Here is a 26,461-nt window from a genome sequence, read left to right as displayed (position 1 = left end):
TGTTTGAGTAGAACTGAAAGAAGGACTTTGACTGAAGGCATTATTTTGGAATTTAACTCTTCATATCAGCATACTCTGTACAAAACAATCTAACACAACTTTGTCGGTCACGGAGGGGCAATTTGCTTTTCTGGCTATTAAAAAGACAGACACACACCAAGGTTATTATTATTAACAGAAATTAATGAAATAACCAAAACAGAAATAAAATTAAATCAAAATGAAATTGAGGCTTTACAAAAACACAATAACTAACTGAAACTGTACTGTGTGTTTACAAAACTATCTAAAGTAAACTAAAAGAGACTAATGAAGTGCAACAAGTGCCAGCAAATGGTGCTGCTTGGAATTACATCACTTATTCAATCACTTATTAATAATTGTTTGATAACTTTAAAATTATGGATTATAAACAGGTGTAAAAGATGTATAAATGTTTTAAAAATCAAGACATTTCATGTCTGTGATTTTTTTTTTTTTTTTGTTTATCCCTTTAGTTTCCTGTGAGCAGAGCTGATGAACTCCTGACCAGGAAGAGGAACAAAGTCAATCTGTCAGCGAGCAGCGCTGAACAATACAGAGGACACACACACACACACACACACACACACACACACACACACACACATCGTTATGTGGGACAAAAGATAACAGGGAACACAAGCGGCTGCCTCTGGACAGTCTGCACAGCCTCCTTTCCTTCCTACTGACTGAACTGTATTTGTTTTTTGTTTTTTAAAGAACTGCTCAGCTGTTTCCAAGAACAATGCCAGAGAATATTAGCAACGAGGGACAGGAGGCAGATTCAAAAATAGCAACTGCACAAATTTATTAACTTAACTTTAATTTAACTTTAACTTCATGCGATTTATCAGAGATTGCTGTCAACATCAAGGGCCATTTCCTTGGAAATAAAGAGACTTGTGTTGATTGTGCTCCCTCTAGATTGCAAAGGCTTTTTGAGTTTTCATTCCAGTATTATGGCGCCCTCTGCTGCCAATAAACACACACTGCACTAAGATCCTAGCAAGTAATTTCTCTCCTCCAGAGCAACTCTTCCACCTTCAATACTTCATCTTCCATCACAGTCTGAAAGTAATAGGGCTGCAGTCGACTGAGGAAATTATTAGTCAACTAAACGCCAAGGATTTTGTCAACAGCTGTTAAGTTGATTTAATCGACAAACTTGTAAAATTTCAGTTTCTTACACCCAGTGATGCAAAGGCACATCCTCAGTTCTTATATACTGATCGATTTATACTAATTTATATTTATACTTATTGTCAAGCAGAGCTGACATTTTTTGTGCAGCAACAACAGCTCCATTTTCTAACAGGACATAGGAAAAAAGAACGTAGAACCCTACCCTGTGAGAACGTGGAACCCTGTATCTCTGGTTTGATGGCCGCTGTACATGTTCCCTGTTCAGGGCACGGTCGGGTTAGAGAGCCTCACTATGTTGTTATGGTCGGTAGATTCATAAAGTTTCTCAAAAGGCAGTCCTACACAACAGATTTTCATTTGGTGAAACAAAACATTTTTAAAAATGCCGAATCAACTGCCAATTTCATGGTTGACTAAGACTAAATTGACCGATCAATTAATTATTTTTCCCTGAGCGGGCAGCTGCTAAATTCCACATTTTGGTAAAAATGTGTCTCTGGCAGGTAAATCACTAAGGGTCACAGGTAGTTTCTGCCAGTCCTGTTTGGGGAATACACCCGACAGCCAATCACATTATAGAGGGACTGTTTTCTCACCGAGGCCGTAGTCGGTGGACTGCGGGTCGTCGTTGTCTCCGTCCTGGCTGATCTTGCGCAGGTGATCCAGGTAAGCGTCTGTGTGGAACTTTGCCATTTCTTCGATGGTCGCTGCGTGTGGCTTTACAACGCTGGAGACAACAGGAAGATCATTTAACTGTTAATTTATACTGAACGCGTTAGTGTGTGCATATGCAGTGATGGAGAGTTAACTGCCTGAGATTATCTGGAGAGAAACAGACAGTCTGGTCCTCAGCGTCTATACGTGAAAGATGTAAGAGATCAGATTCCCTAAAACTCAGATTCGAAACTGTTTGGACCCGTGATTCACATATAAACCAGGAGAACCAGTATAGCAACCACCACTGGGCTAAAATAACTGGGTAAAATAATATTAAATAAAATATAAATACATAAATACATAAATATAAATAAAATTGAAGGATGGGCTGGTTGAGGCCAAACAATGAGGAAATTTTTCTTGCATTATTATCAATAACTAAAATACCAACATACTGGTAGATACAGCACTCATACCCCCAATTGAACATGCCTGTACATACATAAATACATATATACGTAAAGAAAGAAAGAAAGAAAACACTGCTCAAGGATGTAAAAATGCACTCTGAAAATTAATCACATTTCTTGACAAGACACTCGTCCTTCAATGTGGAAATATGTGCATCAAATGTGCTACATCTACAACATTAAAATACTTCTCACAGGTTAATGCTGCAATAATTTAAAGGGAAACCTCCGCATTGAACCACATTTTACTGATAATACGACTATATTTTCACTGAAGGAACATTTAACCCTCGTATGACCCCTGGACATTTTTGTCCATTTTCAAAATTCAAAACTCCCTCACAGACAATCACCATCCTCACCAGAGTTGATTTTTGGTGAGGGGGTGTCATTCTGGGTGAAATTTCAAAATCTCAACTTTCAGCACAAAAATCCATTTTTTGACCCTGTAATGCATTTTTAACCTATCCATGACCCTTCAAGTGGACAAAAATGTCCATTTTCTAGAAAGTGACCACCAAAGGGTCACAGGGGGGTGATTTTTGGCAAGGGGGGGGGTAATTTTAGGTTAAATTTGAAAATCCCAACTTTCAGCATGAAAATCCATTATTTGGCCCTGTAATGCATTTTTATCACACCCATGACCCTTCGTGGACAAAAATGTCCACCTGTCATTTATCCAATTTTTATTGTTGCTATTTGTACTTATTATCCTCAAAATCTTTGAAGTGACTCATATGGAGTTACACTAAATCATTTTTAACATGGATTTCAAGATTTTAACCCCTTCCAGGCCATTTTGAACACCTCTGGGTGCTGTTTCTATAGCGGGCAAAACCACTAAAAGGGGTGAAAGAGGTGTACCTTAGAAATAAATTGTACTATCTACTGTACTGTTATTGTTCAAGATTTACTGTGTTTATTGTTGTAAATCAAATATTATATTTTTCTCATGTTGAACTCTCATTTTGATTTTATTTCTAAGGTACACCTCTTTCACCTCTTTCAGGTGTTCAAAATGGCCTGGAAGGGGTTAAAATCTTGAAATCCATGTCAAAAGTGACTTAGTGTAACTCCATGAGTCACTTCAAATATTTTGAGGATAATAAGTACAAATAGCAACAATAAAAATTGGATAAATGACAGGTGGACATTTTTGTCCACTTGAAGGGTCATGGATGTAACTTTTTTGAAGGGTCATTCAAAGGTTAAAATGAAGGACTTTTACTTTGACTGATTTATTTTCAATGATAGCGTGGCTAATTAGGGAAAGGATTTCAACTGAGGAGTTTTTCCACCACTAATCACAGTACTCTCTCTCTGTCTCTCTGTCTCTATTAGCTTTGTTTGGGTTAAAAACTAACATTGTTTTTGTGTCCACAGACTCACCTCATGTGTTCAAGCAGTCCGTAGGCTTCTATCAACGAGTGGACCATGCTCGCCTGTAAATGAACACAGCACAAGCCGCTTGTTTAGGTCCGATAAAGGCTCAAAATGCAAGAGAACACCAACTAGCAGCTAGCATTAGCATTAGCATCCCATCCATTCAAGTTACCCGGTTCGGCACTTTGGCTAAAGTGTCGCAGGTCTCCGTGTACTCCTGGCTGTAAATGTAGGCGACTCTCCGTTTGCTTTGGCTGTCATCCTCACTGTCTCCTTTGCAACTCATTTACTTTGGATAAAAAGAGATTATCGGACGGGAATTTTAGGATAAAAATAGATTTATTTGTGATAAAAAGGCAACGAGCGGTTTGTTCCTAACGGCTGTGCCTCCCCGTCAACATTCCCTCGAAGCTCCTCCGGTTGCTTGGAAAATGCCACTTAAATATAAAACTAACACTTGTCTGAAGTTAATTTTTACTTTTATTTTCCACCTCAAATAAATTACGACCTATTTTCGCCGTATTTAAGGCGCAAGGCAGCTTTTTAACCGTCTAATAACACCCGGCAAGTCGTGATTCCTGATGTTTTTACTGACGGACATTTTCAACAGTAGGACGCGTTTGGAGCGTGAGGCATTCTGGGAGTTGTAGTCTATTCGCCTTTTCTTTGGCAAAACTGTAAACAAGAATATTTCCTAAAAGTTTAAGGCGTTGATTTTGTCTAAATTATAATGGAGTCGGTTTTTTTTTGTGTCTCTTAATTGTGCTTATAACCTGTGTTTATAATGACTCACATTTGATAATTTGATGTTTAAAAGTTGTTGGTTTATGTTGAGGGAATAAATAAATGAATGTTTAAATTTGCACATTTTCTAGAATTTTACAGATATTAGGGACGACAGTCCATTTTGAGCCACTTTTATCCCCTGCATGGTGAAAAATATTTTGATTCTATTCTTCCTGATGCAGAATGGAAAAATTAAAATTAACCTTTAAAATGCTCACTTTTCATGATTTTTTTCTGTCTTTTACAGTGAGTGTCTACACATCAGTTGAAGGTGTTGAAGGTGTTGATTTTGTCTAAATTATAATGGAGTCTGTCTTTTTTTTTTTTTGTAGTCTGTTTGTTTTTTTTGCCACTTAATTGTGCTTATAACCTGTGTTTATAATGACTCACATTTGATAATTTGATATTTAAAAGTGGTTGGTTTATGTTGAGGGAATAAATAAATGAATGTTTAAATTTGCACATTTTCTAGAATTTTACAGATATTAGGGACGACAGTCCATTTTGAGCCACTTTTATCCCCTGCTGGTGAAAAATATTTTGATTCTATTCTTCCTGATGCAAATTGGAAAAATTAAAATTAACCTTTAAAATGCTCACTTTTCATGATTTTTTTCTGTCTTTTACAGTGAGTGTCTACACATCAGTTGAAGGTGTTGATTTTGTCTAAATTATAATGGAGTCTGTCTTTTTTTTTTTTTGTAGTCTGTTTGGTTTTTTTTTGCCACTTAATTGTGCTTATAACCTGTGTTTATAATGACTCACATTTGATAATTTGATGTTTAAAAGTGGTTGGTTTATGTTGAGGGAATAAATAAATGAATGTTTAAATTTGCACATTTTCTAGAATTTTACAGATATTAGGAACGACAGTCCATTTTGAGCCACTTTTATCTCCTGTTGGTGAAAAATATTGCGATTCTATTCTTCCTGATGCAGAATGGCCCAAATTTCACCCTAATTAATGATTAATGTAAGATGGCATCAGTGCTATGAAATAATAAGTTTGAACTAGGACTGAATAACCAACACAGTGTTTTCAGTGTTATATAATTAATTTGGCCAGCGTCTCCTACTATGTATTTCTTCACTTTTTCGTCTGTTTTATCTTTGATTTTATTTTCAATTTCATTTCTTATGTGGACCTTGTGTCTGAATAAAGATTCAATATTAATAATGGTATTACCAGCCGTTTAAATGCGTAAATATATGCATGCATGTAATGATTACGAAGAAAAATTAAATTAACCTTTAAAATGCTCAATTTTCATATTTTTTTTCTCTGTCTTTTACTATTTACACATCAACAGAACATGTATACACCATAAAGTTAAAAGGCTCGGTTTCAGCCTGAGATTGGCAAGTTAGTCCACCGGAGAGCCGGCACACCTTGCAGAGTATCGCTCCGCCCTCCGATGGAGAATTCCCGCGCCCGGTCCCCTGGCCGTTATCCACGTTGCTAGGAGACGCTTCCTCATCTCCGTGGGGTTAAATCTCATTTTTGACTTTTTTTTTTTTTTTTTTTTTTTTTTTTGCCACGCCGCACGAAAAACAACACGTACATGCGTATTTAGGGTGTGGATGCGTTTACATTCTGCGTTTTAGGAGCTGCAAATTTTGTCATTTCGTTAAAAATATACGAAAGTGTCGTTGGAGTTCTGCGGCCGCCGAGCTGCTTCTTTTTCGTTGGTTTTATGAGGCGGCAGGCTTCCATACGAAACCTTGCGATACCGCCTCCTGCTGGATTAGAAAGACACATCATCTCATCTACTAGGCTATATTTCAGTTTTCCTTCCTGCCTCAGCGCATTATTAACATTTTTAAATCATTTGTGGTCAGTTAAACACCAGAAAACCCTCAGAAATTGATTACAATAATAATTGTTGCCTATGTTTATGTGTCAGGTGCTTTACACTCAGTGTCCACTTTAGACAGGTCCACCTGTCCAGTCTAATGCAGCTCAGGTTAACATCTCTGCCATAAATTCTACTTTTTTAACAAAGTTTATAATGTTCAGTTTGTGTTGGAGAATGTGTAAATTTAATTCTGTGTTTATTATTGAGGTTGTAGTTTGCAGAGGTCTTGTACTAGACTACATTTTATTTCTGATTTTTTGTCCTCCCTTATTTATATACAATGAGGGGGGACAGAATATTGGAAACAGCTCTCAATAAAATGCAGTCCAGTCCAACAGTAGCACTAACTATGAGCTCAGTGTCAAACATAGAAGTGAATGAACACCTCTATTACTGTGACAAAAAGAAAAGCTGAACATTATAGGCAGAATAAAAGGAAACTTTATGGCACAACAGTTGGATTAGATTGGATTAAATTGTTCAGGTGGAGCTGATAAAGTGGCCACTGAGTGGATTATCATGTTAATTTTATGTTTACCCACTTGTCCCAATTAAATTAGGAAAATTCATCAAATATGAAGCAAAAAAAAAAAAAAAAAAAAAAAAAAAAAAGGTTAATCGTGTTTAGGGAGGTTAAAACTTGAATGGGCGGGTTAAAACCTCTGTTGCCACACCGCTGCAGTATTTCAGGGTCTGTTGTGTGAAGTTCCCCACGATAAAGAACAACTTTTCCGGTTATACATTTCAAAATAAAACAACTGATTTCCAAGTTTTGCTCTCCAATAATGCACACTAAAATGGAAATAAATAATCTTTCAAAGCATGAGATGGTGGTAAAATTCAAACGCAGCTCTCTTGAAATTCTCTAAATAGGCTTTTTTTTTTAAGCGCATGGATTCATAGCCAAATCCATTGGTGACGGTGCCCTGCCTTTTTTTTTTTTTTTTTTTACTGTCTTTATCTTTCAGCATCCTTCCGTTTTCTTCTGTCTACTGTGTTTTGTCATCTTATCCTCTCCTGTTCTAACCTAATCTTGATTTTATCTTTATGTTGCCTTTCTCTTGTTTGGCCTTTCTGTTGTTATTTTTGCTTTATGAGTATTCTGATTTCTGTTGTGTCTGTCAAAGCGCTTTGTAAACTGAATAAATAAATTGTACTGTTTTTATTCTTATTCTTCTTGTTATAAATCACTATTATTATATTATTCATGTCATGTTCATTGCTGTAAATTGAAAAATAACAGCCCTTCCTTTGTTTTGTTTTTTTTTGTTTTTGTTTTTTCTTATTTTAATGATTAAAAAAAAAAAAAAATCACTCCAAAAAATAAGTTCTGGCAAAATCGCAAGAAAGGTATGTATACGGAAATATCCGTAATTTTATTGCTTTGATTTTTGCTTCTTATGCATTTGCTCCTATGTATTTTTTTGTTTGTTTGTTTGTTTGTTTCTCTGCCTTGTATTTTGTATCATTTAGTGTATAAAACCCACCATCCCTCAATTTTTCCTAATTCTTTCTTTCCCTCTTTAACTTATTAACTTGAAGTGATGCATTGTTTGTATGTGTCCTCTGCGAGTGTTTCTATTTTCATAATTATGTTCAATAATAATTAAAAAAAAAAAAAAAAAATTGCATCCGCTTATGTGTGGATGCAATTTTTGAGCCACTGCAGGAAAAAAAACATTTATGGAGTCAGGAGAGGGGGGTAATATTCTGTGGAAAAAACTCAGACTTTCCAAGATTAAAAGTCGTAAATTTATGAGAAAAAAACTCACAAATTTATGAGAAAAAAAAATCGAAAATTCTGAGATTATAAAATCATAAATTTATTTTGATTTATTTATTTATTTATTTATTTTTTGAGTTAAAAGGTCACATGGCTTGATTTTGCAGGGCAGGATCAGCCACAAACTGCAAATCCTGGTGATTTTAGCCCAGAATCACAATACTGATTTCTTCTGAATTGGCCGGAGTCACGACAATGTCTCTGCAAGTCCAGATGCTGATGAGAAAATTGTGAGTCTGGATTATTAAATCCCATAGTAGAAGAAAAGCTATTTTTGCCTCATAGATTTTGTCTCATAGATTTGTGACTTTATAATCTCAGAATTTTCTTTTTTTTTCATAAATTTGTCATTTTTTTCTTGTAAATTTACCACTTTATTCTCAGAATATGTATATGTATAACGCGTTTTTTTTTTAAAATCCTTTTATTCTGAAGGATGCGCCGTGTAGCTTCCGGTGTTGTGGCCAGCTTGACAGGTGCTTCGGCTGAACACCTCTCGTCGTCATGCTGCTGTGTTCACTGCCGTGTTTACTGACAGGCGCAGCGGCTGCTCTCTTATCTCCTCACCCCCTTAAAAAAAAAAAAACAACAACAACTTTCAAACAACTTTCCCCCTTTGAACATTTGAACAACACGGGAGCGAAGAAGAAATGAAGTCGCGTTCCGGGATCTAACGTCGGTTAAAGTTTGAATTTGTGTCCACTTCAAGGTTAGCTCACCGCTCCGCCGACATGAGAAGCAGAAGCAACTCGGGCGTCAAACTGGACAACTACGCCCGGATAGTTCACCAAACTATCCTGCGGCACCAAGTGAGTCTCCAGCGGCTTTCTGCTTTTTTAAAAAATTTGACACTTTGAACTTTGCAGCGGAGGATGTGCGAAAGTAACGAGCTGTGTTTGTGTCGCTGCCGGTTATTTGGCTAAATGAGTGAAAACATGCATTCAAGTAGGAAGGGGAGTGTACTTCAGGTGCGTCAGGACATTTCTCTCTCTCTCTCTCTCTCTCTCTCTCTCTCTCTCTCTCTCTCTCTCTCTCTCTCTCTCTCTCTCTCTCTCTCTCTCTCTCTTTCTCTCTCTCCCTCTCTCTCTCTCTGTCACACATACACTTGCCCTGCGTTCCAATACTCATACTATTTAGTAGGGGAAAAAAGAATTGGCATGCATATTTCATACTAAAGATAGATAGATAGATAGATAGATAAATACTTTGTTAGTTAGTTAGTTAGTTAGTTAGTTAGATACTTTATTCATCCCGAAGGAAATTCACAGTTTCCAGCAGTATCCACAGAGTACAAGATTAAGTAAATCAAAAATAAAGAATAAGTAAATCAAAAATAAAGAATAAAGATGACCCTCGAGATCTAAGGATCTAAGTACCAATGTGCAAAAAAACAATGTGCAAAAAACCAATAAAACCAGTGTGCATCGATGTATACAATGTATTTACAGTATAAACAGATGATAAATAAATAAATAAATAGTGCCCAGATGATAAATAGATGATAAAACGCCAATAAAACCAGTGTGCATCGATGTATACAATGTGCATAGATGTGGGCAATGTCCAAATTCACAGTATAAACAGATGATAAATAAATAGCAGCAGCAATATATACTCTATAAACGAGGATTAAAAAATAGAATATGACCAGTTTAAACAGCAGGGGAACAACACGCCTGGGTTGGAAACAACACGCTCCCGCAGGAAATTCACATTTTTTCAGCAGTATCCACAGATTACAGATTAAGTAAAATAAAAAATAAAATTAAAGAATAAGATCTAAGTACAACAGAATAAGATCTGAGTACAACAGAATAACCTAAGTACAACCCAGTGTGCAAAAAGCAATGTGCAACAAGAAAAAAACAGAAAAAAAAAAACAGAAAAAAACGTGTGCATGGGTGTATAAAATGTGCATAGAGGTAGGTCAATGTGCAAATTTAGGAGAAATATACAGTATACACATGATAAATAGCAGTAAACAATATAAACACTATAAACAAGGATTATAAAAAGATAGAAATATGAACAATTTAAACAGAAGTATTAACAGTTTAACAGTTTAAAACTACACACTTTGTAAGGGCAGCTGCAGTACATACTAAAAGTAAAAAGTATAAGTATGCGATTTGGAACGCAGGGACACACACACACACACACACACACACACCTGTCTCACACATCTTAATGCCAGCAGTTACTGGAAAACTGGCCTCGCTTCTCTTCCTGTCTTGGAAAAGTGACAGCTGAGCAGCCAAACTTAAACAGAACTGAGACTCTGGAGACATCAGTCACTCCTCAAGCAGAGAGACTGACCAGCTCTGTCATAACAACAACAACAACAAAAAAAAAAAGTCATAAATAATGCATCGATGCAATATTGTCACGCAAAATATCACGATACTATCATGAATCAATGTTTTTCACAACCTCCACCTTTAAACATTGGGAGAACATGCAAATCCAACACTGAAGTGAACAGCACAGGGACTTATCATTCTCGTATTAGCTCTTAATTCACATAATTTCACCATCAACATTCACATAAAAGCATAAGTCATTTGATAAGTTATCTTGATTGTCAGTCAAGAGTGCATCTTACTGGAAAGCTGCATTTTATTTGCATGAAAGGTGCTTTCGTAATGATGTTTGATTGAAGAAAGAAAATTCTGCACTTGTGAAGATTATGAAGAGGAGGGGTTAGCTCTGATCCTGAACCTGAACTGGTGTTTTGCACCATTTTTAAGCGTTCAGCCTTCTTTGTGTTTCCGTGGGTCCCGCAGACTTCAGATGGGCCCCGCCGAGGAAGAGGAAGCCACTTTGGACTTGACATCCGAAGCGCTCCCAGATGGCCTTTAGCCAAACTGTTGAGCAGATGCATTTGTGTCCAGCTCACTGCTCAGATGGATCACTGCACTAATCGACGGGGCCGAAATCAGCCGTCCGCTGCACTCTGCAAGCCACGGCCCGGCTGATTGGGGCCGTTCAGTCTTTAGGCAGGAATTACGTCTGTCCGTTCTGTTCAGGATCTTGTTTGGCAGCTTTTGAATGATTCTCTGTAGAGGGAAAAAAAAAGTCTTAAACTGTGGTATCTCACATTTACACCACGATAAAAATAAATGTGAAGGCTGTGACAAGACCTGACAAGTTGCCTGTCAGTCTTCAGTGCTTGTGCAACGTGCTAGGAACTTCTGTGTGTGTGTGTGTGTGTGTGTGTGTGTGTGTGTGTGAGTGAGAGAGAGACATTCTATCTGATGGCGAGGACACCTAACTTTGTGTTGAAACAGCCGGCTGTCATGGTGCAATTCGCCATCAGAAGACACAAAAACAACCAGACGTGAGCTATAATCTGTGACTTAAACATTAAGGAGATCAGCAGATTGCTCTTAGGAAAATATAATCGTATACAAAGATGGAAACGTTTATCTTCTGCTTGTCTGGTGCAGGTAGTTTACTATCCAGTCTTCCGCACATTAGCCACATTCGTTAAAATTTGAATGGGCATCAATGGAGACAGTACAGGTACTCCTGAGCTAACGTCCTGTGTTAGATTCATGTTTGTCTAACACTTTTATCAAGGTGTTTGCTATCAGTAACTCAGTGCAAATTCCCTGCAGCCAAGTCATGGTGAATTTCCAGTGTGAACCACCATGCATGGACACTTCAAGATGTATAAAAAGGAGGTTTACTGATTGCAAACTGAAATTTGATTGTTAGTTTCAGGATAGATCAAGCCATTTCGTCCTTCCCAAGTGCTGAGTTGTAAGAAGCTGGTACAACATTGCATGAGTTTGTATTGAACAAGAGTTAAAAAAAAAAAAAAAAAAAAAAAAAAAAAAAAAAGGTAAAAATTTGGTGTAACCGCATTTTCAAATCCCACTTTTTTACTCGGTGATATGATTTGTGCCTCTACAGTGTGTTGCAGTGTTTTGCAAAAAGACTGAGGTCATCATCTGTCCGGCGGCGACAGATTAAACTATTGACTGTCTCCAATACAGATTAACTGTCTCGCAGACTCGCAGCTCGTGTGAGAGAGCTGTGACCGGCCCAGAGCTGTTTGGGTTTCCTGTCTGCACTGGTAAGCTCTGCTGACCAGTCGGTGTCGGATGCACCCACGCTGCTGGATTCTGGACAAATCTGGCTTTGGCGGGGATAAAATCCTAATACTGAGCAGTTTAGGTTTTGTCAGAATGCCAAACTCTTGAAACTGAGGCTGTCAGATGGGACAGTTTGATTTTTTGTTAATTAGTAGTTCACTTTAATCGTCTATTTTTGTTAAAGGTGAACTTTTATGATGGATGTATCAAGTATATCATAGACCAGTGAAGTGTTTTGGAGCTCTATTTACATTACCTTGTCAGAAGATTGAGGGATTAGCTTTGGCTTTATTTGTTGGCATGGTGTGGAGCAAATTTGAAGTAGCTACAGTGGGAAAAAAAAAAAAATCACTCACTTTAGCTACCTTAGCTTTACAGTAGTTGACTGTCACACTGTCAGGTGGGTCTCCCTGGACCTTCTGACCTCTGACTTCTGACCTTTGAGGGATTAAAAATCGTATGCCTCCAAGCTTATCAATCCCTTTTATCAATGCCAGCATGGAGGTTGTTTGCCAAAGTCGGAGCAGGGGAGAAGGGGAAATACGCAGGCAGTGCCTCTGTATTTCCCTTCTCTGGGTTAGGGTTTTTTCCACCTAAATCTGAGCACCAGGGAAGGGCCGATATCCAGGCATGCCCTCCGTATCGTCACGCCTGTGAAGTTTCAGATGCACTGATGCTGAAAACCTGTGTACGCTTTCTCAGTAAAGTCAGTAAAGTAAAGTGATATCAGGAAAGTCTTATCAATTCCCATCCTTATTGACGTGTGTGTATGTGTTTGTGTGTGTGTGTGTTTGTGTGTGTGTGTGTGTGTGTCCTGCAGGATCCAGTGACAGGGCTGCTGCCGGCCAGCGGCGAGCAGCCGGACGCCTGGGTGAGAGACAACGTGTACAGCATCGTGTCGGTGTGGGCGCTGAGCCTGGCCTACAGGAAGAACGCAGACCGCGATGAGGACAAGGCCAAGGCCTACGAGCTGGAGCAGGTGTGTGTGTGTGTGTGTGTGTGTGTGTGTGCGTGTGTGTGTGTGCGTATGCTGATTGCAAGCAAATCCACTCCAGGTACGTCATTGTAATAAAAGATGTGAATTTCCATCTCGGAGTGCTGTAACGTTCAGTGTCCACTGCCAGCGCTGGGAGTTTGAAAACACTACTGTTGAAAATTTGTGGCACTTTGTATGTTACTGGGACTGTGATGATAACTGCATCACTGCAATACGGCGGTCATGTGATGCCTGCTGGGTGTTGAGCCCATTATCATCATCACAGCATTTTTTTTAGAGACTGGAGAAGGGGAGATACGCAGGCAGTGCCTCTGTATTTTCCTTTTCCCAGTAAGTGAAAAAGAAAATAGCTTAAATATGTTTTATTTTGCACTTTGAAAAATCCAATCAGGCTAAAGCCTAATTATTTTTTATTATTACAGCTGTAATTTTGTCCAAAGCATATCATTTGCTGTTTGAAGAATAATAATTATTAATTTGATACTGTTTTATTACTTGCTCTATTCATTTACAAGCTGTATTCGTGACCTTTTGTTTACTTCTTGAAGCAATAAACACCATTGTTCACAATTCATGTCATGTTTTTAAATAGCATAAAGGGACTGTAAGGGTCATAAGTGTAGGGATACGTTGCTTTTTCATCGTGGTAAGAATAAATCCATACTGTCACAACCTCAGTCGTGGCAGATTGATGGCAAGAACCGTTAATGTTTTCTTCTGTCCTTCCGCTCACCATCAGCTCCTACAGTTTTGGAGATTTTCTCTCTTCCATGCTCCTGGTGGGTTTATTTTGCCCCTGTGCTTAAAAAGAGATCCATCACAGACACAGCCAGGATCACCATATAATCTGTGATGATGTATTTTTATGTGTGGTGAAACAGGCGGTAGGCAGCTGGGTATTTTTTTTTTTTTATCTTTCATGAGAGGATGTCATTTGAAACCAGCACGTGGCTCTCTATTTGTCAACACTTGCTCACATTCTCTTAACTAGATCTGAGTTTTACTTCCAACACGTCTCACTCACCAGTAGGCATGCTCCAGTAGATGGGTTGCCAATTTAAATCTGCCTTTTTTCTTCAGAAACAACTCAATTAATGGTCTCTAAATCAGCCTCTGTAGAAAACAGGGTTTCTCCTGGATGCTTGCATGGGCTGGTTAGAGCCTCACTTAACGGTCATCGGTATTTCCCCCCAAAAATGCACTCGCTCACATTTCAAAATGAAGTTCACCATGACTTTGCCCATGAAGTTCCACTGTGAGGAAGGTCTGTCTGTGCCCAGTGTGTGGGAGAGAGCAGGTGTGTGTGTGTGTGTGTGTGTGTCCGTGTCCGTCCTTTCTCTGTGTTGACAGAGTGCCCACTTCATTTGGGCCGCTGCAGTCTCATGTTTCTCTGCCTGGACACAGCGGTCGATGTGTTGAAAATCTTTACTCACTTCTCTCTCTCTCTCTCTCTCTCTTTCTCTGTTCTCTCTCTCTCTCTCTTCTCTCTCTCTCCAGAGTGTGGTTAAGTTAATGAGAGGTATCCTGCAGTGCATAATGAGGCAGGTATGTCAGCAACACTCAAACATATCCTGTTCATTTCCCACAGATACACTCAGATACACACTTTTTCTTCCTCTCAACATGTTTTCTGTCTGTCTCTGTCTCTCTCTCTCTCTCTCACACACACACACACACGCTCAGACTCACACACAGACACATGCATACTTCCCAGATGAGATGAACTAAACTCAGTTCTACAAGCTGGCAGTGTGCCAAATTCTTGCTGCTGGGATGTAGTGGGACGCACAGAAACTGACTTGACCCACTTTTTACAGCTAACACAGATCGTACTGACAGTGGCTGACAGTGCACTTTATAATAAGTGCAATGTAACTGATGTAAGTCATGAGATTCTGGGCTATGTTGGTTATTTTCACTTTTCCCCCTTTTACTCTGGGACAGGAGTTTAGAGGTCAAATTGTGAACAATTGTGAGCTTTTTGACAGCAAAAGCAGTCAGCTCCGGATTCCTGAAAACGTCAGTTTCGAAAAATAGGAACCAAGTACAAACAAAACAAATTGAGTGGCACAAAATGACATTATAGTCCTCAATATGCAGTGCAGTCCCTGTGTGTTATATTACAGTTCATTAAAGATGCCACTGAAACCGACCAAGACGCCTCTAGAAAGCAGATGCAGGGCTGATGAAGATGACTTATTATTTCACCATCCATTGGGTCTAAATCAAAACATCCTTTTATTAATAACCAGTTCGCTCATTGATCTGTCTTCCACCGCCTCCCTCCCCCCTCCAGGTGGACAAAGTAGAGAAGTTTAAGTACAGCAAGAGCACCTCGGACTCGCTCCACGCCAAGTACAACACCAGGACCTGTGCCACGGTGGTGGGAGACGACCAGTGGGGCCACCTGCAGGTCGACGCCACCTCGCTCTTCCTGCTCTACCTGGCCCAGATGACTGCATCCGGTAACCCTGTCCGCACGTGTGTGTGTGTGTGTGTGTTGCTGCAATCATATAGTAAAATAAGTAAAATGTATTTGTTCAGCACTTTTCAGACATGGGTCACAAAGTGCTTTATAACGGCAATATACAACAACATACAGAGAGAATATAAAAAAAAAATTGAATGGTCACTTTAGGCAAGTATATACCATGCAAAGTTAAAAACATATGAAGAGAGCAGTACATAAAATTAATAGATTAATAGATACACTGTGTAAAATACTCAAAAAATACAGTACATTTAAAAATGCAAACCTAGTGCATACAGATTACATGAGTGGGAGGACAAGTGCTTAACTTCTTAGCAAACCTACTTTAAAGCTATTTTTATGTATGATAATGATGTTTTTTTTTTTCTTTCATCGGTTATTATTGGAGCTTTGTTTTTGTTATTGGTATAAAATATGTGTTTCTCATGGTATTAATACTGGCACGCTGGTTATAACTCTTTTCTACATAGTTATTATATACTCAAAGGTATCTGTGTGTGTGTGTGTGTGTGTGTGTGTGTGTGTTCGTTCCAGGTCTCCATATTGTCTACACCTTAGATGAAGTGGACGTCGTTCAGAATCTCATGTTCTACATTGAAGCAGCATACAAAGTGGCTGTAAGTGTTCATCCGTGATCTTCACCTGCCAAACAAGAACAAAAACATTTTTAAAAAGAAAAATAACAACAGCTGTTTGTGATGTGCTTTTCATTTCTGGTCTTGTTTCTTGCATTTTTTTTAGTCTCGTTGTTTAAATTTGGAAGCCAAATGTAAAACAACAGGACATGTTGAGTGTTTCCAGCAGCGTAAAATAAAAACTTTGCAGGCATCTTTGTGGCTGACTAAATGATTAAATAAATAATAATTTCTCTACCAGCTGTTACGTTCAGGATTCACCCACTGGAGCAAAAGGAAGAAGAAGTTTTAATTTGCAATTTGATTTGCAGAATAATTACTGAGCACAATATCGAAGTATTTTCAGAAGCTGTCTGAAGAAAAAGAGAAAAGCCTGATGCCATGCAAAAAGCTTTGTTACATTTAGACTGTTTGTCAGCTTTCTCTGTGGTGCCCCGCAGGATTATGGGATGTGGGAGAGAGGAGACAAGACCAACCAGGGCATCACCGAGCTGAACGCCAGCTCTATAGGCATGGCCAAGGTTAGCACACACACACACACACACACACACACACACACACACACACACACACACACACACAGATAGTCATACACAAATTCAGAGACAAACCCAAATACCAAATACCCCTATGTACACATGAACAGTGGCCTGCTAGAGGAGAAGAGAAGAGAACTTTATTGTGCAAGAAATTTATGAAATGGAAATTTGTCTTTGGAACCCGGACTAAAAACATTCACAAACACAACAGTAGATGTGCATGAATAATAAATTTTAAAAAATCATAATTTTTATTAATAAAATTTGATTGCCCTGACGAAAATGATTTTTCAGTCTTGCATGTAATTTGTAAATTAAAACAGTTCATTAATGGTGCCCGAAACGATGCATCACTTCATCACTTCATCACATCCGATAAACAAAAACAACAATAAGACGTAATTTTGGTTTAGAAGAATGTAACAAAGGAAATCTCAGAGGGTTAAACCCCGTCTCTCCTTTGGAAAAATGTTTGCATTTTGCTGTGCCCTCGTCCTCTCTCCTCCTCCTGAGTGTGATACTGGAGTGAAGAGGAGGATGGAGAGCAGGAGGATGGAGGGAGGAGAGGGAGTGTCTGCGGGGTGAATAAGTGCAGAGTTTTTCCATCGGGGAAGCGGGACAGGTGCTGCAGCGGGCCATAAAAATCACAGGCGGCGCAGAATGTCTCCAGACACTCAGGAGGCCTTTACACTGACCTTTATTTTACCCAGACAGTGAAACTGACTGGGGGGCAGAGCCAGACAAAGGTAAAAAAAAAAAAAAAAAAAAACCTGTGGCAAAGATGGTGAGAGTTTGTTTGGGTTTTGCACAATTAGCAGGAGCTTCTCTTATAAAACACCATGAAATCACATAATCCTAAAGCATGAGAAACATAAAGTACAGTCAAGGTTTTCACACCACCACTGTGACCATAAAAACCACATGACCGACTTGTAATACATCCATAACATTCATTCTGCCTATGGAGTACACACACACACACACACACACACACACACACACACACACACACACTATTTATGGCCGCCGCCAACAGCTTGTGTACAGCATGTGTGGCATGTTTTCTTCTACTAGAGAGACTCGGTTGGAAAGTAGAGAGAGATCAAACAGGTGGTAACGCTGCTGCTGTTCATGATTTATTTATGAAGTGTTTAATGTGCTGCCTCTGGAACCACACACACACACACACACACACTGATAGACAGACTCTCTGTATCTAACTCACTCATACACTCTTACTTTGACAGTCCGTCTGCTGTCCACCTCTCTCTCTCTCTGTCTCTCTCTCTCTCGCTCTCTCCTCACGCACACACACACACACACACACGCATACTGTTCCTGACCCAGTCTTGCCCTTGCTCGTTCCGGTACAGGAGGTATCAGGTTCTCTGAAGCTTTCCAAGAATGGCTTCCCACTCAGAAATAACACAGTACTTGTAGTACTCAGCCAGTAAACACACACACACACACACACACACACACATACACACTCACACACTCAGGTTAATTTAAGACTTAATGGAAACAGACATCACAGCGGGACTCTCCTCGCTCCATTAATCAGTGTGTTATCACTGTTAATAAGAGCAGCACAGCATGAAAACGGAGCCCAACCTGTGAATGAAGTCACTATACTACACTATACTATACTATACTATACTATACTATACTATACTATAAGGACTTTTTTATACTTTAGTGTACTGTATTAAAATATACTACGCTGTACTATTCTACAGTATACTGTACTAGACTAGATTATATCTGTATTCTACTGTACTGAAGTGTATTGCACTATACTTCACCATATTGAAATACACTATACTTTACTACACCATACTAGACCATACTACACCACACTATAGTGGCCCTTAATGTAGTATACTGCACTGTGCTCTCAGATTCAGATTCAGATTCAGAATACTTACTTAGTCCCAGAAGGGCAATTCATTTCTACAGTCAACCCGCCCACAGTTACAAAAATATAATACGGTAAAAGAGATAAATACAACAGTAAACATCCACAGTCGAGCGTCATCACATCAACAACAACCGACACAGCCAGTGACAGCACAGCAGAGCGGGATGCTGTATTTTACCAAGCCCAAACTTACTCTTACCTTACATGTCTTACACTAATCTCCACCATACTACACCGCACTACACTATACTATACAATCCTATGCTATGCAGTACTGTAATATACAATACTATACTATTCTCTACTATTTTGTACCGTGCTATACAATACTACATTACACTATACACTATACTTTACCCTCCTTTACCTTAACACACAACACATTATACCATACTAAACTATACTATGCTAAAGTAGTATGCTGTACTACACTATAATATACTATACTGCACTTTACTCTTCTGTATTTTACTGTAGCAGGCTTTACTCTGCTTTGCTCTTACATTATACTGCATTGAACCTCACTAAAAATAGTCAGCATTACACAACACTGCACTATACTCTACTGTACTGCACTATACTATACTAAACAGTACTATGCTATGTTATTATAAACTATAATGTGCTATACTATAATTTATATTACTGTTCTCTGCTATGCTATACTATGCTATAATATACTATACTACTGCACTGTATAATACTATACTATATTATAATGTGCTACTCTCTATTACATTGCGCTGTACTATTCTATGTTATTCCCGGCTATACTCTACTGTGCTGTGCTAACCTCCACAGGACAGTGCCGTGATATTCTGCTATACTGGTGTCCAGTGTTTATGTGCATCACCTCACCCCTGTGGTCTGTCCTTCAGGCGGCTCTGGAGGCTCTGGACGACCTCAACCTGTTTGGGGCCAAAGGAGGACCCAGCTCTGTGGTGCACGCCCTGGCTGACGATATACAGCACTGCCAGGTGAACACACATTCAGCCACACACACACACACACACACACATAATGACACCAAGGCAGGCATGCAACCAAGGACGTACAACACACTGACAACTCTGCATCCTGCATGAAAGCATTTTGGTCACTTAGTGTGTCTCTATGTTAGTCTCTATTTTAGTCTTCATGTCACCTGCCTAGGGACTACAGAGGAAAGGTAGTTGTTTTTACTAATTCTGGCATATTTACATGGGTGTATCTTTCACACAAATGTTCATGAATATGCATTGTCCCTATTAAATAAACCAGTAAATAAATAAATAAATAAACACTGGAGCTCGTTTGCTACAGTATGACACCAGTTTATCCCACAGCAGTGCAGTCAGTCATGAAATAAAATCAAAATTGTGATACTGACTTGTGCAACTTGCAAGTCTTACACTGCATTTTTTTAATCAGGGAGATTATTTGGTCAAATTACATGTCTAAACTAAAAAAAAAAAAAAAAAAAGCCATTGTATTCATACTGACCAAACCTGAGGCACTGTCAAACTATTAATATGTTGTTGTTGTTTTTTTTTTTTTTGTGAGCATCATATAGCCACAGCTCATCTCTTGTTTTTTTCCCTCTTCCTCCCTCATCAGTCCATCTTGACGTCCATGTTGCCCAGGGCGTCCATGTCTAAAGAGGTGGACGCAGGAGTGCTGGCCATCATCTCCTACCCCGCCTTCGCTGTGGACGACATGAACTTAGTCAACATCACCAAGGAGGATATCATTTCTAAACTCCAGGTGAGCAGAGTCGCGGTGTAGAACAGAATCAAATAGAACAGAAAACAGAACAGAGTAGAATAAAGTGTACCACCCCTCCTTTCTGTGGCGGACATTAGTTTAATTGTAGCGTCTGTTCTTCTCTGTGTCTCTGTCCAGGGTCGATACGGCTGCTGCAGGTTTCTCAGAGACGGACACAAAACCCCTAAAGAGGTGAACAACGTATAACAATGGATATTGTCTCTGGTTTCTGTTTTTTTTTTTTTTTTTTTCTGTGTTTGAGTGCATCAGATAAACAATTTGATTCTAAAGCAAAAGATGGTCTCTAATAACATTATCTGTGGCCTGCTTGTTGCATTGTCTTGTGTGTTTATATTTAATGCAGCAGAAAGGCTGTACAGCTTTCAAGTGCCGAGGCGTATGTACTGACTGGCCATTCAGAGAATTTGCAAAGGGGCCCATGTGATTCCCTTGTGTGAAACGTATTTATTTCTCTTTCTCATTCAGCCGTCTTCCTCTTTTTGTTTTGTGTAGCGGCCGAGCAGAGGTCTGAGCTTCTGCCGCTCAGAGTGCCTGCACTTGTTGTTGTGGCAGGGCGTCGTCGTGCCAGCATTGCTTAGCTCTTACGTAACGGGAACTTGCTGCAGGCCGTTTGGTTAATGGACTGTGGCAAATGGTGTGCACCTTTTCTCCTTGACTGCAGAGTGGGCTCAGTCCAATGTGGCACAAGTGGAAATTTTAAATTGTGACTAAACCGAGGGCAATTTAATTTTGGAATTGTCATGTGAGGAACACTTCAGCAGGTTTTTTTCCTAAGCTGCCATACAGGGAAGGTGAATGAAAAACACTGTTGTTCTGCTGAGGTGCCCCTGAGCAAGGCACTTAAAAGCCCTGTTGCTCCAGCAGTAGATGAGTGTGGTTTAAAAAAAAAAAAGACCAAAGGCAATGTGGGAAATGGATTGTGGAAAATGACTAGTGCACTTTCTTATTCAGGACAAACTGTAGTGTTACTGTGGTATGACTTCACTCAGCACTACGTTCAGCTTGGGTGATTTTTTTTTTTTTAAGCAGGTTTCCTCAGAGTCATGGCTTTTCTGAAAAGATAAATCCCTTGGACAAATCATGGAATGTCATGGAATTTTGTCTACCTCAATTTTAAAAAATCAGTAGCTAGTTATCCCCCGAAGTAATATGTTTTTTCCATTGTGTTCATGTTATGTTCACCTCTGCTGCAGAATAAAACAGAGTAGTAAACTTTAATACGAACCTCCATCTCTGAAGTGGGCTTGCTGTTATGGTAAAGGAAAACAAAAACCTCATACTATGTTAATATAAATCATGAAAATTCAATACTAATATCAGAAAAGTGAGGGAATTTTCCATATGACATGGAGAAGGACCCTTATTGTGGGCAGCAGGATGGCTGAGAAAACAAAATTTCCCTTGGGGATCAATAAAATATAACATAGATGTTATGATAAAGTGCTGGTGTGCCCATGTAATGCCAGTGGTATTCATTTACATGTCAAGTGTATGCACAGGTATAATTATCTCATTTTAATCAACTTTTAATTTACTTCCAAAGTCAGCTTATTGTTCTCTGTCAGAGTTGTTGAATGTTCTTGGTTGGAGTGTCTTGCACACAGGAAACATGTTTGTTTTTCTCTCTCTCTGTTCCTCCAGGACCCAAACCGTCTGTACTACGAGTCTGCTGAGCTGAAGCTGTTTGAGAACATCGAGTGTGAGTGGCCTCTGTTCTGGACCTACCTCATACTGGACGGCATCTTCATCAACAGTCCTGAGCAGGTACTGAGTGAGTGTGTGTGTGTGTGTGTGTGTGTGTGTGTGTATTTCCAAGTCAGATAACAGCCCAAAAAAGGAAAAAAAAAATCATTCAATGTCCACATATCTTCTCATCCTTTTCCAGTATCTGTTACATGTCGTCCTCTGTGGATAACTACCCTTCTAATAATCAGTGTGAACTTTTGATCGTCCAGGTGCAGGAGTACCAGGAGGCTCTGGAAGGCATCTTGATCAAACAGAAAGATGGGGTACGACTGGTGCCAGAGCTCTACAGCGTCCCACCAGAGAAGGTAGTAATAACAGCAATGATCATTTAATGTTTCTTTAATTCTGTTTTCTCTTTTTAAGCTGCACTGGGTAACATTTTCATGCAGAAATACGCCTGTTCTATAGAGAAGACTTCTGTCTCCACTAATTGACACCATATAGATTAGCCTTGTTTGCTCAAATTAAGTTATATTGCAGCTTCACATCACTTGACTGCTGGGTACTGGAGTTTTTCAGTTATTTCATACAATTTTACCAGTTCATTTTCTGTTTATCTCAAATAAAACTCTGTCGCTGCCACCAGAAACATAAAACACTTCACTTCCTGTGTGGTTTGCTCTGTTTGTATGTGTGTGTGTGTGTGTGTGTGTGTGTGTGTGTGTGTGTGTGTGTGTGGCCAGGTGGATGAGGAGTATATGAACCCCCACTCTGTGGAGAGGATCCCTCTGGGGAAATGCCCTCTGAAATGGGGACAGTCTCTGTACATACTCGGAAACCTCCTGGCAGAGGTGAGGGACGGTGTACCTTCAGCTAGCATGTCGTTTATAAGGCGTTATAAGGATTACTTGATTAAGCAGTTAGTTGATCCACAGAAAATTGATTATAATTTTAGTAAAAGATAAAACACTTAAGTCATTTTTTCAAGTAAAAACACCAAACATTGTCTGATTCCACCTTCACTAAGATGCTAAGACTTTTCTCTGTTCATATCTTTATCACATTAATACTTGAGTTTTTTTTGGTTGCTGGTCAGACTAAGGAAGCAATCTGAAGTCTTCACTGCATCTTGCCCTGTTTCGCTGCCAAATAGGAAACTCTTTCATGATACAACTTGCAGATGTGACCAGGCCTTAGGCTAGCAGATGTTGGTCTCTTAACCAACAATATAAAGTTTTGGTGTGGATTTTGAGACATTAAACATGGAAGCTCTTTCGCGTGCTACAGGGTTTCCTGGCCCCTGGAGAGATCGACCCTCTGAACCGACGCTTCTCCACCATCCCCAAACCTGATGTCGTCGTACAAGGTGAGCTCTCAGGAACGTTAACGAGGAGTTTCTGGCATCTGACCCAGAGCAGTTTTGAAAAATCTCCCTGAAACCAGTTATTCTGGTAATTTATCTTTAGAATATGGTCGCAGATTGCGTGTTTGTGCATGTGTGTGTTCATCAGCTCCTCTCTCCTGCCCGCAGTGTCCGTCCTGGCAGAAAACGAGGAGATCAAGGAGCTGTTACTGAAGAACGGCATCGAGGTGGAGACTGTGGCCGACATCCATCCCATCCACGTCCAGCCCTCACGGGTCCTCAGCCACATCTACGCACGGCTCGGTAAACCCTGATGGATGTTGCACACGTAGCTGCTGCTGGGTGAAAACGTGGTACCGCTGAAATGTTTTTCAGGAATCAAGAAAAAACACATTATTTTTACAGTGACAGGCCTCATTACACTTTCCAAACCACAAAAGACTGATTTAGTCCTTGAATTAAAATGGCAGTTTTGTGTTTTTTACTGAAAAACAGCAGGATATTATTCAAAAACAAAAGAATTTGGGAAAAAAAACTCCTCCTTAGGATAATTTCCAAATGAAAATGCAGCCTGTGTGAGGTTAGTATCTGTACAAATGCTCCGTCCCTCTGTGCCTCCTCTCACCTTCCTCCTCTCCTCCTCTCCCTCAGGTCGTAACCAGCGCCTGGGTCTCACTGGTCGGCCCTACAGGAGGGTGGGAGTGCTGGGAACCTCCAAGTTCTACATCATCAGAAACACCATCTTCTCTTTCACACCTCAGGTTAATAACTATGAGATTTACAAAAACAAAATCTGCAAAGGAAAAGGTTTCAACACCATAATGGAGAAATACTGCAATCAAAGTCAAAATCCTGCATTCCAAAAGTTCCTGTTGTAAAAGTACAGCTACAACTAGTCACAATAATAATAATAATAATAATAATAATGATAATAATAAGTGCTGCTTGGTGGTTTATATCTGCTCCAAAACTGAAGAGCGGCTGTTTAAGATCCAGAAAAGGTCTTTTAGTTACATTTTTATAAAGTATGCACTGTATCTTTTCCAGTTAACAGAACAAGAAACAGATTTTGGAACAGACAGTTGTTGGAACACAGTTTAACATGATGTTTTTAAATTATTTGATTTACATTGCAACGTTGGAAGGCAGTGCAAACACACCGTTTTCCACATCCCAGTTATTTACCTTCCAGCAAACTGATTTATGTTAGCAAGTTGTGCAGGCTTCAAGCTGGCCACAGCTCCAGCATGCCCTACAAAAGACCCCTTTGACTTAATCCAAGCAAAATGGAGTCTTTTTCTCACCTTCCCTCACCTGCCTCCTCCTCCTCCTCCTCCTCCTCCTCCAGTTCATCGACCACCAGCAGTTCTACTTGGCTCTAGACAACAAAATGATCGTGGAGATGCTCAGGACAGACCTGTCCTACCTCTCATCCAGATGGAGGATGACCGGACGGCCCACTGTCACCTTCCCCATTTCACAGACTATGCTGAGTGAGAGAGCGCACACGCACACACACACACACACACACACACACAGACACACAGACACACAGACACCGAAGTGAAGGCCAGTTAAGTAGGTGTAAGCAGGAAAATATTGTTTCTTTTTCTTTCCTTTTCTTTTTTTGTCTTGAAAGTCTTATAATTTGACTTTCTAAAACCTGCAGATACATTGTTTTCAATACAATGAATGAATGAAGTCTTCATAATTAAAAAATTAAACTGGATTAAAATTAAACTAAATTTTTTTTAGCAGGTTCTCCATTTAGCAAATTTAGCAAAATTTTTCATTTTTTCAAAATCAAAGTTTATTGACACACATATACTTACATTACACACATGAAATGTGTATGTGTTTGTGTGTCTGTGTAATTTTCATATTGTGTGTGTGTGTGTGTGTGTGTGTGTGTGTGTGTGTGTGTGTGTGTGTGTGTGTGTGTGTGTGTGTGTGTGTTTTGCAGCTGAGGACCACTCTGACCTGGACCCTGCTGTCCTGGCCACTCTGAAGAAGCTGCAGGACGGATACTTTGGAGGAGCAAGGCAAGTTGTTTTTTTCTTTCTCCAAAGGGTATTTTAACAGTTTTATGTATCACAGTTGTTTTGTCACTGTGTAGTAAATAACTGAACACAACTCAATAAGAAACAAACAAATAAAACCTCCTAAAAACCTCTCCCAATGATCTATTCTCCTCCTCCTCTTCCTCGGCTTCCTCTCCAGGATCCAGACAGGGAAGCTGTCGGAGTTCCTGACCACTTCCTGTTTCGCTCACCTCAGCTTCCTGGATGGTAAGGGTTCAGGCAGCATGGGCCGGCACGACGACGAGTATGATGATGATGATGATGATGATGATGATGAGAGTGACGACGGCAGATGTTATGCCAAGAGGAGCGTGTATGAGTTACGACACGATGACGGTAAGGAAGAGACGGAGGGACGACAGAGGGTTAGGAATGGTAACACCAGACACACGCCTTAGACAGACTGTAAAAATGTCCGTCTTCATTATTTCAGCTTCTAATTCGTTGTTAAACCTGACAGTTTTTCAACAGACTGAAGTTAACAGAAAATATTATCTCTGATAGACATTAATTGAATTTCTTCTTTTCACTCTTCTAAGAATTTTCTCAGATTGAGTGCCACTATCTTGACACAAGTGAAATGAGTTCACTGCTCTGTCAGTTTTCATTTATTTTCATATAAAAAAACAGTATTTTAATAGTCAATATGAGATCAGCATGACTTTTTAAGATGGACATTCTTTGCAGTTTAACCATTTGTGGTCATGTTGTAAAATAAAGACAAGGTAAAGGTAAAGACTAACCTGGAACCACGCAGCTTTCACCTTCTTCACACATTTGTGCTTCAT

General features: G+C 39.4%; 2 protein-coding genes across 6 annotated transcripts in view; one reads left to right on the top strand and one right to left on the bottom strand.

Annotated features, from left to right (window-relative positions):
* The window catches only part of hdac8 (histone deacetylase 8), a 44,569-nt gene extending 40,295 nt beyond the window's left edge, over positions 1–4,274 (bottom strand). Inside the window, exons 1-3 of the mRNA XM_030075547.1 lie at positions 3,847–4,274; positions 3,681–3,733; positions 1,761–1,891 (exon numbers count right to left, since the gene is read on the bottom strand). Of these exons, the coding sequence (XP_029931407.1) occupies positions 1,761–1,891; positions 3,681–3,733; positions 3,847–3,960 (298 nt within the window). The 5' untranslated portion in view covers positions 3,961–4,274. The remainder of the gene's footprint in view (positions 1–1,760; positions 1,892–3,680; positions 3,734–3,846) is intronic.
* Positions 4,275–8,594: 4,320 nt separating this feature from the next.
* The window catches only part of phka1a (phosphorylase kinase, alpha 1a (muscle)), a 31,096-nt gene continuing 13,229 nt past the window's right edge, over positions 8,595–26,461 (top strand). For 4 of the 5 annotated variants that reach the window (XM_030076188.1, XM_030076187.1, XM_030076186.1 and 1 more), the window contains exons 1-18: positions 8,595–8,908; positions 13,017–13,175; positions 14,691–14,738; positions 15,490–15,658; positions 16,219–16,301; positions 16,760–16,840; positions 19,658–19,756; positions 20,376–20,522; positions 20,661–20,714; positions 22,185–22,307; positions 22,499–22,594; positions 22,973–23,080; positions 23,517–23,595; positions 23,761–23,895; positions 24,244–24,353; positions 24,941–25,085; positions 25,556–25,634; positions 25,813–26,009. In XM_030076188.1, the coding sequence (XP_029932048.1) occupies positions 8,831–8,908; positions 13,017–13,175; positions 14,691–14,738; positions 15,490–15,658; positions 16,219–16,301; positions 16,760–16,840; positions 19,658–19,756; positions 20,376–20,522; positions 20,661–20,714; positions 22,185–22,307; positions 22,499–22,594; positions 22,973–23,080; positions 23,517–23,595; positions 23,761–23,895; positions 24,244–24,353; positions 24,941–25,085; positions 25,556–25,634; positions 25,813–26,009 (1,990 nt within the window). In that variant the 5' untranslated portion in view covers positions 8,595–8,830. The remainder of the gene's footprint in view (positions 8,909–13,016; positions 13,176–14,690; positions 14,739–15,489; positions 15,659–16,218; positions 16,302–16,759; positions 16,841–19,657; positions 19,757–20,375; positions 20,523–20,660; positions 20,715–22,184; positions 22,308–22,498; positions 22,595–22,972; positions 23,081–23,516; positions 23,596–23,760; positions 23,896–24,243; positions 24,354–24,940; positions 25,086–25,555; positions 25,635–25,812; positions 26,010–26,461) is intronic. The other variant, XM_030076189.1, reaches the window with a different exon arrangement.

Source organism: Myripristis murdjan, chromosome 18 (assembly GCF_902150065.1).
Source record: "Myripristis murdjan chromosome 18, fMyrMur1.1, whole genome shotgun sequence".
Taxonomy (NCBI): Eukaryota; Metazoa; Chordata; class Actinopteri; order Holocentriformes; family Holocentridae; genus Myripristis; species Myripristis murdjan.
The sequence above is the reverse complement of the archived record's forward strand: the minus strand, read 5'-3'. Positions and strand labels throughout refer to the sequence as shown.